At 44.1% G+C, this 15,267-nt stretch overlaps 1 protein-coding gene across 1 annotated transcript in view; it reads left to right on the top strand.

The window, feature by feature from the left end:
- ZNF827 (zinc finger protein 827) overlaps positions 1-1,900 on the top strand; it is a 141,010-nt gene extending 139,110 nt beyond the window's left edge. The window contains exon 13 of the mRNA XM_065877197.1: positions 46-1,900. Coding sequence (XP_065733269.1) covers positions 46-892 — 847 coding nt within the window. The 3' untranslated portion in view covers positions 893-1,900. The remainder of the gene's footprint in view (positions 1-45) is intronic.
- The last annotated feature ends 13,367 nt before the right edge of the window (positions 1,901-15,267 follow it).

The raw sequence follows: 15,267 nt of genomic DNA, 5'->3' as shown, positions 1-15,267 counted from the left end.
CCTCCCCTGTCCTTGCTTGCCCCCCCCCCCGCCCCCCGCCCACAGGTGCCCATTCTGCATTTATTCCACCAACCGCCCCGCCGCCATGGAGTGCCACCTCAAGACCCACTACAAGATGGAGTACAAGTGCCGGATCTGCCAGACGGTGAAGGCCAACCAGCTGGAGCTGGAGACGCACACCCGCGAGCATCGCCTCGGCAACCACTACAAGTGCGACCAGTGCGGCTACCTGTCCAAGACCGCCAACAAGCTCATCGAGCACGTGCGCGTGCACACCGGGGAGCGGCCCTTCCACTGTGACCAGTGTAGCTACAGCTGCAAACGCAAGGACAATCTCAACCTTCACAGGAAGCTGAAGCACGCCCCGCGCCAGACCTTCAGCTGCGAAGAGTGCCTGTTCAAGACCACTCACCCCTTCGTCTTCAGCCGCCACGTCAAAAAGCACCAGAGCGCGGACAGCCCCGAGGAGGACAAGAAGGGCCTGGCTCCGGCCCCCAAGGAAGCCGCCGGCCCCGGAGCCCCGCTCCTCGTGGTCGGGAGCGCCCGCCACCTCCTGTCTCCCCTGTCGGTCATGTCCGCCTCCCAGGCTCTGCAGACCGTGGCCCTGTCGGCCGCCCACGGCGGCGGCGGCGGCGGCGGCGGTGGCGGCGGCGGCTCCGAGCCCAACCTGGCACTCAAGGCCTTGCCCTTGAATGGCTCCCCTTTGCGCTTTGACAAGTACCGGAACTCGGATTTCGCCCATCTCATTCCCTTGACGATGTTATACCCCAAGAACCAGTTGGATCTCACATTCCACCCTCCCCGACCTCAGACTGCGCCGCCCAGCATCCCGTCCCCCAAACACTCCTTCCTCGCCTATCTCGGACTGAGAGAGAGAGCGGAGACTGTCTGAGGGCAGCCGGGCTCTGTACCAAAAACCAAGAGACAGAGACAAAAACACAAAACTCACAAAACTTAAACACAACCCCAGCAGGTGTACGTTGCTGCAAAACCTACAGACCCGCCCGGGTCTGACCACGTGTACTGTATATCTTTAGTGAGGAATAGAGAATTGGCTCTGTGTGTATACCTATTGCATTGACCTGAAAGCTGCTTTATCCAATCTTCAGAGAGGTGACCTACTGCATCCGTCTACCTTCAGAGGCATGCCTCCCCGGCCACACACTCCCACCCTCAGCCCTTCTCCGTACTTTGAAAGGAAATTCGTCTTGTTAAACCCTAAAGAGAGTGTCCTTAATAGCAATCAGCACTTGTAAGCTTCTGTACCGGTGCATTTTGTTTTCTGTTGGGTGAATGGGGCGTGTGGGCGTTTGTGGATTTGGAAAGAGACAGCCGTGTGTCGTGTGCCATAACATTTGCACCTTCTTTGTACTGGCTTCTTTCACAGGGATGAACGTTCTTGGCCCTCCTGGGTGGTTCATCCACTGCAGTCGCACCCCGAGCTCCTTCATTACCTTTCCCTCTCTATTTTGTGGCTACAGAGTGGTAGGGCCTGGTGCTTAGGCGACGAAGGAATGGTAGACATCTCAGTGCTGCCTGAGATTTCCGACAGAGTCCTGGAGACCTTGTGCTCGCATCTCTGGTTATGAAGATGCGAGCCGTTGAGAGCCCCATCTGGGAGAAATAGCTAGCAGCACTGCAGCCAACATCACAAAACTTAAGTGTGTTTTGCGTGTGTGTCCATACGTATGCAGTGTGTATGGTACACACACACAGTGCATCCTTTTTTTAAGGGCAGATTATATATATATATGTATGTGATGTATTAAGTCAGTGGTTACCATTTGTTTGCAGGAAAAGAAAAATTGTATGAGTGAAAATTTTTATGGTTGATAAATCCAGCCAAGGAGATTAAAAGGGGTTTGGATAAATTCTGGGTATAAATGCTCAGACTAAAAAAGAAATGGCAGTTTTGCACAGTGCTTTTGGTCTTGCACTAGTTTTTGTTTCTCATCTGCAAAAAAGAAAAGTAAAATAAAAGGAAGAAAATGTACCTTTTTTATGGAAAGAGTAGACTGTATGTTTGAAACTTTTGTCATAACCTCTTTGACATATAACGACCCAACAAAAAGGTGCTGTTTTGTCCTACCGTTCAGTTTATGCCCCTGAGACGTTTCCATTGTGTTTGCAGATCGTCAGGCTATAGCGGTATTCTCCATGTTATTAATAATTCTGTATTCCATTTTGTTAACACCTGGTAGATATAACCTGCTAGGAAGCTAACTTTATACTTATTTAAAGCTCTTATTTTGTGGTCATTAAAATGGCAACTTACGTGCAGCACTTTATCGCGGCAAGAAGCAGATGTGGATTGGTTGTACAGCCCTTTGCTATTCTTAAAAAGTAATGGGTGATTTAAAAAGAAGAAAAGGAAAAGAATCTTTGGCTAAACATGTTAATGGCTTGTATTTTTTAAGACAACAGAATTTCCAGTATGAAACAGGCTGAAGAGCAGGAAGAAATGTGCTTTGTATAATAATGAGACGTTTGGAATATAAAAGTTTATATATTATTTATCTATTGAAGAACTGGTGTACAGGAGGAATGCTTTCTTACTGCGTTGCTGTCTTTCCATCATGTGTTATCCTAGGGTTGGGATTTTTTTTTTCTTCATCTATTCCACCGGGGGAAAATAAAAGCATCCCTAATTTTCTTCCTCTAGTCAGTTTGCTTCACTGAAAGCTCCCCTTGAAATTGGTACCGTTCTACAGGAAGGAGTCCAGAAGTCTTCTGTCCACACCATGGTCCTCCCTTATACCCACCCTTCCTCCCCCCAGACCTAGCAGGTGTGCTACACTCCCCTTGCCAGTCATCCAGCCCTGGCAGACCTGTTTACACTAAGGAGATGTCTCCAGGGGCAGGGGGGCTGAGCCAGCTAGGGCAGGAAGCTCCCGCACCCTGGGTCATCTTCCAGCAGAGACATCCGTTCTTGGCCACGTTTGAAACGTCATTCAACGTCGCCATATCAACGTCTCAGTAAAAGACACTATAGACGGTTATGGACGATACACTCCAAGAATACTGGGCTTATGGGTGGATTGGTTTTTTAAAAGTCGCGTCCTTTTCCCCATATAATGGAGAATGTGCGACTCGGCTAATCATGTGCTTTCACAATTACAAGTTCAGTGATGACAGGAAAGAGGGCCATGGTGATCCCACAGAGGCTGGCAGGAGGGCGAATCCCACGTGGGCACCAGCAGGTTAAAAACCTGAAGGGTGGCCCCGACAATTAAAACTGCGGATTTTACAGCATGCCACTTGTGCAATACGAGGTCCTAGGGTGAAACTTTCAAGATCGAGAAGGGTGTTGGAAGGAGACAATTGCCGCTCAGATGCTTGCCACTGAACTTGTATTTGAATGACTTAGTCGTGCTTAATGTAATTGGGCAACTTTTTTTAGCACTTTGGAAAGAGTCATCAATCTTTCTGGTAAATTATAAGAGTTTTCTGAGTGAGAAAAGGTGTGTTTGGAGTTTGTTTGACTTTTTATATTATTATTATTGTTATTAATAAAGAAAAATCTACAGCATTTTTCAGACTCCACCGAAGTAATATGTACCCCTGAATTTGGTTTGCAGTTTGATACTCAGGGAAGGATGTATTCCATAGATATCCTTTCCGTGTAGAACACTAATGTCTTTGAGATAGTCACCTGCCAACTAACTTCAATTCTGTTTTCACTATGCATTCTTCAATGAAAGCTAGCTTATTTTTCCATATAGTAATGCAGTTAGAGTTCTCAGCACTTTCTTCTCTCCTTTTTTTAACTCCTCATATTATGTTCAGATGATCGTACTGTCAAGGTTTATGTACATTACTGAAAATTTGTATTGTATAAAGCTTTTTGCATTACAAGGCTGTACAGGGTCATTTTGACAGTAACTGGTATATTCCTTTGCATCTTATGTTGCATTGCCAATTTCTAGTGTATCCAGTTTGGAAGTATAATATACTCTAATTAAAAAAAAAAAAAGGTTGGCTATACTCTTGTTTCTTTTTCTTTCTTGGGTGCCATCCTCGGCTACTTGTTAATCTCACGGTTTTGTCTTGCTTTGTTCTGATTTTCACATTTCAGTGTATTTTAGATAAGTTTAGGAAGTGTCCACTACTAGTTATAACTATTGCAAAGGGCAAGTTTTGAACAACCATGGTTCTAATGCAAACTGGTATTATGTAAATCACTCACGGCCATTAGGATCGAGAGCGTATCCATCAATCAGTACCGCTGCAGGCCGGCTCCTTGCTGAGAATACTTAGTGACATTTAAAAGTGTTCACCAGCATTACCCTCTCCTGCTTAACGACATTTTATTGACCCCACAGCCATAGCGGGGGGAAAACAGATGAGTAATTCCATTTGTCTTAATGAAGTCTGGCAACTATGAGACTGTAATGAGGGGGAAAATGATATGCTTTGCAAGCTAAATAATAATCTATCCAAATGCGAGTAAGAGTTCCCCATTCAAAGGAAGGTACCAGAGAAAGAAACTGAGCCCAAAAGAGAGAAAGAGAAAGTGAGAAAGCACACTGGTACATTGAAACAGCTTTTTTTTTAATGCATTTTAAAGTTCTGTCCATTAGAGAACTTCCCCATGAATCCTTGATGGCTGGTGAAACATACAAAGAAGCAAAAGAATATTTTGCCTGGTTCACAATTTGCATGCTTCTAAGTATAACGTCCTTGGCTTGTTGGAAGAAATTATGAACTGCTTCACTCTAACATTCACAAAGATCAAATTTACTTTTTATAAAATGAGATAATGTAGGAGAACCCACTTTGAAAATGGCCAGTCACTTATCAGACACTATTCTCCCCTTCATTTGTTCATCCAGTAACTGTGTTTAAGTCATTGAATCAAGTTCTCTCACTTGATTCAAATACTCACTTTGTTTGGGGATGGCTGGTATTTATTGAAAATATTAAAGTAAGTCAGACTTCTTGGCTTTTTGCTAGCACTACAGCAGGCATGGTATCTCATCTTGTGTACGTATTTTTTTCCCTTAGATTCCACACCTACCTCACATTTTCCCTTTGGGTGAAAATAGCCAGAAGTAGAAAGAAAATAATCATCAGTTTGGCAATTGTTTCCCCTGTTAATGGGCTTCCAGTGGCGTTGAGGAGTGGCTGGGATGGGAGCCATCCATGAGAGGACAGACCTCACCCGCCTCCTTCACTTACCCAGAGAGCGCTGCCTGTGGACTCCAAGGCAGTTATGCGGCCCCTGTTTGAATTTAATACCAGATCATATATACTTTTCCTACTGTCGTGTTCAATAAATAAGACTGTAAGCGAAAACTCAAGGCCATGTTTTCTATAACGTCTCTATGGCTGATTGGCCCCATTTGGTGGACACCAGAAACCATCCTTGACCGTTTCATAGAGGCGCAGTGCTGGTCACAGGAGAACAAGGAGAAATGTCAAGGCTTGATGAGCACCGGTACATCCATACCCACAGTCAGGGCGTCACATTAGAACCCTCGCTTGCCAAAGGTCACGTGGGGCTCATGAAGGACTTGCAGGGGAAGAAGGCATGTCTCCTTAGTGGCCGAAACACAGAATCAAGTCACCTCGGTGCTTTCAGTCCTTGGGGAGGAGCTCATACAAAAGGGGAGGGAGGGACGGAAAGGGACAGCAGCTGAGTGATTTCATCTGTTTGAAGGGGGACATAAACGGTCAGGGGGCTCATGCAAAATAAACAAAATCTCATCAGTTTTTCACTCAGAGAATGTAAAACTGGAATCTTTCCCAACGGTGACTTAGAACCTGTGAGCAAAATTGCAGGATCAGAGAATACTCTTGGGATTTGGACTCCATTCCAAGGAGCCATCAACCACAGATGTTCAAGAGACCCCAGCCAACACTCTTTTACTTATAGAACTCTCTCAAAACAAGAATCTCACTCAAAGTGAGGTTTATTTTGCAAGTAATTACAATTCACTAAGAAAGCAAATGCCCATCGTGCAGGCCCTGGAGTAAATAAAATGTGGCTCTGGGGACCTAGGGGCCCATTCTTCTCCCGTCCAAGGTCTGAATGATATGAGGTTATCAATCAGGGCCTCTTCTTTATGAGGTAGGAGTTCTCCCCTTCATAATTCTTTCTTTTTTTTTTTTTTTTTTTTTGCGGTACGCGGGCCTCTCACTGTTGTGGCCTCTTCAGCTGCAGAGCACAGGCTCCGGATGTGCAGGCTCAGTGGCCATGGCTCACGGGCCCAGCCGCTCCGTGGCACGTGGGATCCTCCCGGACCGGGGCACGAACCCACGTCCCCTGCATCGGCAGGCGGACTCCCAACCACTGCGCCACCAGGGAAGCCCCATAATTCTTTCTTGATAGCTGGATCTGTAAAAGAGGAAAATGTAAATTCTGCTCATGTTTGTAGGAGCTGCAAAGGAGAAAAGGAAAATCAATTGCCGTATCCCCTTAGGATTCCTTTTTTGATGGAGTTAAGGTAAGTATAGTTAATTCGTTGTCAGTTTTCAATAGAACTGTAGAACTAGAACACAGAATCTATCTCAGTTCATACTTCTAAATTATTTTCCCCTACAGGTGGCTTTCTACCCTATTTAGTGAGAATATCTGGATTACAGATAATGTTACCCAACCACAAAAGACATTCCCGTGGAGTTTGATCACCTGAGTTTGAAGTCTGACTCGAAAGCACCTTATAAAAAGAAAGATTGAACTAAATGGTCTCTAAGACCCCTTCCGCCCTAACAGATAACCTCTAATATACGCAGATTCCACTACTCTTTCTAAACAAGCAAAAGTCAGTAGTGTTTGAAGCAAAAGTGGTCACAAAGCAGAATCCTTGCAGGGCAGTTATAGCGAAAAATGGCACCTCAACATTTTCAAGCCACAACAGACTTAAGGGAGAAAACAATGACTAAAAATACTTTTTTGCCCACTTCAGAGTTTGGGAGGCCTAAAATGTGTCTCTTCTGATTAAACACTAAGTCATCATGCTTGGATTGCCTGCAGTCATCTTGAGGGTGGCTTAAACATATTTTACCAAACTATGGGTACTTAATCTGGTGAGATGAGTTAGGGGTAGCCAGGTGGGGATGGAAAGGTCTTGCCCTGCCCATCTTCATCTCTCTAACTCTGCACCCTCCTTTTCCCACCACCTGCTTCCAACCTCCTCAAGTGCAGCTGTGCCTGTTAAGCTCCTGCCGACCATGTTTCAGATGTTTTTCTGGGGAAGAGCAAATGGTTTCTTTTAACAGGTAATGAAAGACATTTTAGTTTTAACATAATGAAAGAATATATTGATACTATTCTCATTTTGCCACTTTTTGAGACAGACTCTCAGCCCAAGGACTCTAAGCACATTATCAAAGCTTCCAGGTGCTTCCATCGGATAGAAAGGCTCCGTGTGTTTTACAGAGACCCAGGAAAATAACCGATCTGTCCCCATCATCAGACAAGCAAAACTAAAAGAGTAAACACCGGGCTATGACCTGAGAAATTTATCTAGGCATCCTCCAGCCTGAATTCTAGAATGATGTCTCTCCAGTCTCAAAGATTTCTAGATAAGAGATGCCATCACTTGGCTTCAGTGTTCTCTTATATTTATTTAACTGCGATTCCTAATTAGTGGTCTACAGACTTCTCAGTGTGTATTACAAAGGACCATCAGGGACTTCCCTGGCGGTACAGTGGTTAAGTCTTAGCTTTCCAGTGCAGGGGGTGCGGGTTCGATCCCTGGTCAGGGAGCTAAGATCTCACATGCCTCGCGGCCAAAAAACCAAAACATAAAACAGAAGCAATATTGTAGCAAATTCAATAAAGACTTTTAAAATGATCCACATCAAAAAAATCTTAAAAAAAAAATAAAAAGACCATCAAGTCCCCTTTCCCCTTATGTCCCACTTCAAACAGAATGTCTGTTAGAACATTCTCCATGCAATGGGTTTAATCAGCATTTGTAGCCTCTCTCTCTCTCTCTCTTTTCTGGGTTCCACTAAAAAGCTGAACCCTGACATTTATTTTGGAAAGAAATTCCAGAAATAAAGGTGGGAAACTAGATGAGTGAAGCAAGTAAGAGGGGAAAGCCAATCCCAGGGCACATCGGTGAGCTAGTCATTGTTGTGAACAACTGGGATGCAACCCGTCTGGGAAACCTCATGCGGAGCTGTGTAAATGTATTTCAGAATTGACAGCCCAAGGGAGAGAAGGGAGAAGGGGCTGGAGTAGCCACAGAGAGTGTTAACTCCCTTGCACTTCCAGCTTTGCCCATGATTTGCAGTGGCTGAGTAGGTCCCCACAGACAGCCACAGAGGTGGCAAAGAAGCCAGTGGTGCAGAAAGCAAGAGCGGCTTGGTGAAGCCGAGGGAAGGTGCTGTCAATCACACCTGGCCGTAGCTGGTTGCTACAGCAGAGGCTGGAGTAATAAGGTGAGTTTGTGAGACGCAGAACGATAGGTGTCTTATAAAATGGTCATATTTGGCTTAAATGTTGGCGTCACTTTAGCCTCTAAACCAACGTTGGCTACACATCCAGCCTATTAGGTTAGCTTGAAGCTCTTCTTTCCTCCGCTGGGAGCTGGGCAGAGACAAGGCAGCGTTGGGTCATGGTGCTACGGAAGGGAAATGTGGCATATGAGAAGCAGATAAAGGCCCTCTCACCTGTATGGCGCAGTCTCTTTAGAGTCCTCCCTTCTTTGGGGTTTGGTTTTTGATTTCTCTAACGAGATTGAGCCCTTCTAGGACTTGATTAAGGGGAAATCACTTGACAGGGACATGGGCTGTCTCCCACCTCAGAGAGCCTCGTTGACCTGGGAGAGCCCAGAATGAGGCCAGCGGCGAGGGACCGTCCCCCAGACTTGGTGGCCACCTCAAGCCCAAGCAAAAGGCATCCTGGTGGCTCTCCTAGGTCCCAACTTCTCGTGAATGCAGGTCCAGCAAAGGGGTTGGTAGCCGGAACTCATTGAGGAATGAAAAAGTTACATTCGCCTGGCATTTTCTTTGTACTTGTATCTCCCACGGGAACCTGGGGCTGAACAGCGAGGTATCTGTCCTCATGGAAAACAACTGACTGAAAATTGAAATGTCCCGATATTTCACCTGTTTCTTTCCATCTCTAACCCGCAACTGGCAGTCCTTTCACTAATGGAAGATTGGGCTAAGCGTGGTTACACAGAACATAGAGAGACTGCGTAGAGAACACACACAATACAGATATAAACATTATAGATATGCATTTGTGTGAGAGCATCCAGAAGGAAGACCATGAATTTTCTTATTCTGGAATTCACAATATTAAAAGATAGTACTTTTCATTTTTCCTTTGTACTGCTGAAAATAAATACAGGTTGATGAAAGAGTAACATATGGAAAGAATAATTAAGGGTCAAAGAAATCTCGTTAATCAGAATATGCCCTTGCCCATCTTTTCTACAATTAAATAAACCGGCATAGCAATGGGTCATCACCATGCTATCAGTCAAGGTCCCGTCTCTTTATGGCATCAGACAATAGACATGGCAGCAATCACTGGATATGCAGGAGTCTTGGTTATGCAAGGAGGCCAATGTGTCTTTTTAAATGGGCAGAATAATAATTTCCCGTTGATGAAGGACTTTACAATTTGGCGTGTCTGCCCGTGAGGAAGGCTAAATTGTGTTTACACGTGATCTTGTGTCACGGGATCCTGCCTTTAAATATGAGCTCCTCACATTACCCATAATCCACCGCCTCCCTCATTATTATTCTCTGCACCTGTTCTCCACAACCTAGAGTTTCCACCCCGGTTGCCATGTTCTAAAGCAAGCTCAAGCCCATCCGACCAATCACTTCTCCCCGCTAACCCCAGACTCCGCTTCCACTCTAACCTTGACCAATTTCTCTCCTTTTCATTCGTTATTTAGTGAGCAACCAATATGCGGAAAGTCATGTGCTGGCAGCTGGTAAGAAACAGAGATAAAGTAAGATACATTCCCTAGCTTTAAGACATCTACCAACCCATAGAAGAAATGCACGTTTGAGCAAATGCATTATAATACCAGGAAAAAGTACTCATAAATTGCTATAGAAATATTGAATAAAGAGTGACTACTTCCAACCAGGGTGACAGGAGGCTTTGTAGGGGACGGAGCATGCCAACTGCAATCTGAAGGCTGAGTGGGATTCTCAGAGGCGGGAAAAGTAGGGAGGGCATTCCAGATTGAGAGAACAGCTTGAGGAAAAGCAAGAAGGTGAGAAACTGCATGGTGGGTTCTGTTGTGCTAGAAGATTATAATGAAACCAAACAAAGCCAGCTTGTGCAGGGCTTCGAATCCCTTGTTAAGGACCCTGAACATCTAAACGACTCTCTAGTTAATAAGAGCTAAGAAAACATTTTGAGGAGGAGAATGGCAGGATCTGACCTGTGTTTTAGGAAGATAATTCTAGCAGCACTGCAAAGGGAGGACTCGAGAGACAAAAATGAACCAGAGAGATGTGGTAGGTTCAAATATCCTGAACTGAAGCCACCAGGTTCTCCCTTAAATCTGCCCCTTAACCATGTGTTCTTTAGACCAATAAGGGCACACCCACCCTCCAAGTTACTCGAGCTCCAAAACTTGGGGTCAGCTTTGCCTCCTTCTGTCTCTCCTCTTCCTTTCTCTTCCTCCCTTGCTTTGGACTGCTAATCCATCAAATTCCTGTTCATTTTATCTGCCAAGACTTGTATGAATCTCTCCTGCATTTCCCCTCTTCACATCTTGGCGCAGGTCCTTGGCATCCTTGCCAGGTGTCTCACAATAATTTCCTCTCTGAACAGGACATTCTCAGGTAGAAAAGCCTGTGAAGAAGGTATTCCAGAGATTGGAAGAAAGTTCACGATCAGACTTGTAGACACAATGGTGGTATCTGGAGCCAGCGGCGAGGGGGACTACACGATGGCAGCGAGAGCAACAACAACAAAGGCACCAAAGACAGAACCGTGGGAGACGCCAACTTTACAGGGGGAGGAGGCCACACAGGAGACCAAGGAACAACGATCAGAGAAGTCACGGCCAAGCACAGCACTTAGAAGGAGCCGCGGGAAGAGGGCCACATATGCAATTCCACAGAAGGTTGAGGAGGCCGAGGTTGAATTCCACAGCCTTTACCGATTTGCTGGTCCTCGGTGATCTTTCAGGATGCAGTGTCCGTGACAGGTTGGGGGTGGAAACCAAATTCCAACAGGTTAAAGAATGAATTGATGGTGAGCAGCTGGTGACAAGGAGAAAAGTCTACTCTTGTATGAAGTTTGGTAGTGAAAGAAAAAAAAAATCATGCGTGCCTTGTACTTGCCCAAAGATGTCAAACCATCCCTTCCCTCTCAGGGAGATCTAACCTGTCCCCATCCCTACTTCGCAGTCCTTCGAAGAGAAGAGAAAGCTGCTGACCTTACAATCCCAGCCGTGCTTCAAACCAATTTTCCTCGTCATTTTTGGTATAATTCATCCTGTGAAGTGCATGTGGTCTGTCTTCACACCATCCCTGCTCTTGCTGTATGCCTGGACCAGTTTCTGTCAGTCAAAGACATCTGCAGGAAATGGGCTGCATGGGTAAAATTTAGTGGTACTTCTCCTAAATACAAGAGTCTGGAGAATTGCAAAAAAAGAAAAATGGTCAAGGGATGGAAAGCCACCCCCCACTACTGTGGCCAGAATGATAAAATAATAAGGATTCCAGTGCGAAAAGATGAAGGCTTAGAAAGGAATATGATAGGTCTCTTAAGCGACATGATGGGGGGGACTTCCCTGATGGTCCAGTGGTTAAGACTCCGTGCTTCCACTGCAGGGGGGGACAGGTTTGATCCTGGTCGGGGAACTAAGATCCCACATGCAGTACAACCCGGCTAAAAAAAAAAAAAAACCACGTGATGGATATGGCCAGAGAGGACAGACTCAGTCACCAAATTCCAGAAGATTAGACCTCAGGGGTAAATCCTGAAGCTTAAACGTGATTGTTTATGTTGGAGCCCTGGTCTCATGCTACCCTGACTGTCATTTTCTGATGCGTTACAAACCCCACCTTTGTGGAGAGCAGTGGGTCTGCAACCCTTGTGGGATGCACACCACTCAGCTGTGCTAAAAGAGCTACAACTCAGTGATCCCCCCCCCATGCCTGCTGCCAACTCGCCAACAGGAAAAAAATAACCCTCATCAGACATAATGGAAAGTAAGGTACGGGGTTTTATGAGCTGGAAGTGAAATAATCTGTTTCTTATTAAATATCATGAGAAAATTATTAATTCATGCCAGAAACACAAATATAAATATTATCATATTGAAAGCGTTTATTCTGAAGGAGACCATCTGGCAGGGCCTCATAGACCACACTTCGACAAGCAGAGTGTATGTGTCACCCTGGCAGGCTCTTCCATTAAAGCAGTGAATCCAGAGGAAGTGAAAATGGAAGGGTTTTTAAGCGGAGTACTTTGCAGTAATGACATCTGCTAGATACTTATCACATGTTTCTCTAGAGGTGGGCCAGCTTGTACAAATGCTATTATATGAAAACTTAAATTTTCAAAACAAGGGGTAGTGATTATTTCAGAACCTCTCCCCTTAAAATTGGATTCTCTTCTTGGGTACCAAATTCCAGAAGAGTATATACCTGCAAATGTATAGAGCATTCGTTGTTTAACGTAAATGTAGGAGGGAAGATGAAGGAAAATGTAGGAAAGAGAAGACACAATTATAGATGAACCAAAAATTGAAAATACAGAATCCTGAAAGTATAAAGTAAATGCATGGTTCTTAATGCAGTTTTAAAAACCTCACACTGTCACTTTTTTGCAGGAAGGCAGAGGGATATCTATAATTTGGGAAACATCCCCGTCTCTGGAGACAGATGGAACACTGGTTACACACAAAGTGGAGGAAACCCTGCACTCCAGAAAAGAAGAAACGCTGATGGCAGCTTGAAGAAATGCCCGATTCCCTTGAGGATCCATGCGGACCGTTTTCATCTGCCTGCCCTACATTCTCAGAAGACTCAGCTTAATTCTGTTCACATCTTCTGCTTTCACTTGCTCCAAGGTGCTACTGTTGGTTGAATATCAGTGCTGTGTTGGAACCTTTCCCAAATCTCTCTCCTCTATGTCACAAATCAAGTCCGGTGGGGAGTCCTAGAGAATCTCTGAAGAACAATTCCTCAGTCTAGAATAACGGAGGTCAGCAGAGCCGACCCCGATGGGCTCCCAGTACTGGAGAGTTTATTCCCATCTTGGCCCTAACTCAAGACCACCAGCCATCCACCTACCAAAGTTCAATCGCTACATATGGAGTCATCTGAAAAGGGCCACATGACACATCAAAACAATATTAATAGGATATACTGCATTCCTACTTACTTAGGCCTGTCTCACATGCTAGTGTGAACGCCAGCATCTATCAACGATGAGCTCTGTATCTGTCAGGGGTTTTGAGGCTACATGGTAGTTGGGGTTACTCAAGCCCTAATTACCTTTTAGTTAGGAGAGTGAGTAATTCAGATTACATTCTCTTCTCTTACTGTCTCTTCATATCAAACACTTTAGTGTGTATATTAGAAGTTGAAGAAACGGCCCCCATGCAATCCAAATCTCCTAGGAGAATTTGGAACCTCAGTGTCAACACCTGTATTCCTCATATTTTTAAACGTTTAATGACTCTCTGTAGTCCTTTTCAAAAGGGAAGACACGCACATGATAGGTAAAAACCAACCCAGTGATTATGTTTCAGGAAGAATAATTTTGTTTGCATCTTCTGCTTTTCCTTTGCTCAAAGATACTCTGGGTTGAGCCTTTCCTAAATCTCTCTCCTGTATGCCCCATACAAACTCCAATGGGTGGACTGAGAGAATTTATGGAATGAATTCCTCAGGCTAGAATAGTAAGCTTCTGGGGGTGGGACGGTGAGGCGGGGGAATGGCAGAGCTTCATACACCAGACCTTAAGCCAAGGGTCCTGACCTGCTATAAGCTTGGTCGCTGTTCTACCATGTTTGTCCAAATTTATGATCTATTCAGGACAGCTCATGTAGTGACAAATTAGATTACAGGAATGAGGGAACAAACTATTTGCCTATGCTTCTTATAAGCTATTCGTCATAAAAAGGAACATTTAGGTAGGTAGTTGAAGGATGAGTAAGAGAGAGAGAATGAGAGTTACAGAGAAATGGCAGGAATTTGGAGCATCTAATTTCATTTCCTCATTATATAAAAGAAACCGTGGCATGTACGGGGTGCGGGAAGGTCAGACAGGAGAGAGAGAGACAGAATGAAACAAAGATACTTGCTTTAAAATTTATAAAAATAATCATTTCTTCTATAAGTCATATTAACCCAAGGCAGTCTTATGGTTCAGTTTCAGCATCAAATCCCAGAAAAACAGTCCCACAGAAAAAATATAATTAACAGCAATTCAAGTCTTAGCCTCTCCATAAAACACCAAAGAAGGGAGTACATTCTCGATATCCAAGATGTACTTGTACTTTGGATACAAGTACATCCAAAGTATATATATATACTGTATATGTATATCCAAAGATTTAAAGATCTTCTTAGGACATTTTCCTCACCTCATTGACAATGAACTCCTCCAAACCTACTCTTCTCACTCTCTCTAGAACCCCTTAAAGTTCTGCCCAATGTTCAGGCCACATAGCCACTTCTCTCTCCTCCTCAGAACTTTTATATACATCAATTTAACCTTTCCGGTTTATTCCTCACCACCCCACATCCTAGAACTAAAGGTGTGGGCCTTCAGATTGAAAGAGCCTATCAATATCAAAGAGGATAAACTTAAAAAATAAACTCACACATAGAGACATCATAATAAAACTCCAGAACACCAAGGTGGAAAAGACAGTGCTAAAAGAGTCTACAAAGGAGTGAGAGTGAGATCAACCACAGAAGTTTCAAGAAAATAATGGAACAATAGCTTAGAAATGCTGAGGAAAAATGAATTTGGACTTAGAGTTCCATAACAAGCCAAACTAACACTGGAGATGAAAATAAATTCTCGGGAAAATTTATTATCCACAGACACTCTCTGGTGGAGAAAGGAGAAGAACAAAGGAAAACCTACCAGAGAATGTACTCCAGCCAGAAGAAAAATGAATCCAAATGACAATGAAGGGGTAAAGGAGAATATATTCATTTTTTATTTTTGTAACTAAAAAGTAACTTTTGAAAAGACTGGGGAGAAAGAAAAATAGGAAATACAACTTAATTCTTTACTTTTATATCCATTCCATTTTACCTTTGTATAGTATGTCATCACAGTTTACAAAATGCTTTCAGATAAACTGTCAGTAG

Source organism: Phocoena phocoena, chromosome 5 (genome assembly GCF_963924675.1).
Source record: "Phocoena phocoena chromosome 5, mPhoPho1.1, whole genome shotgun sequence".
In the NCBI taxonomy this organism is placed as follows: Eukaryota; Metazoa; Chordata; class Mammalia; order Artiodactyla; family Phocoenidae; genus Phocoena; species Phocoena phocoena.
Note: the sequence above shows the minus strand (reverse complement) of the source record. Positions and strands in the feature narration are given on the sequence as shown.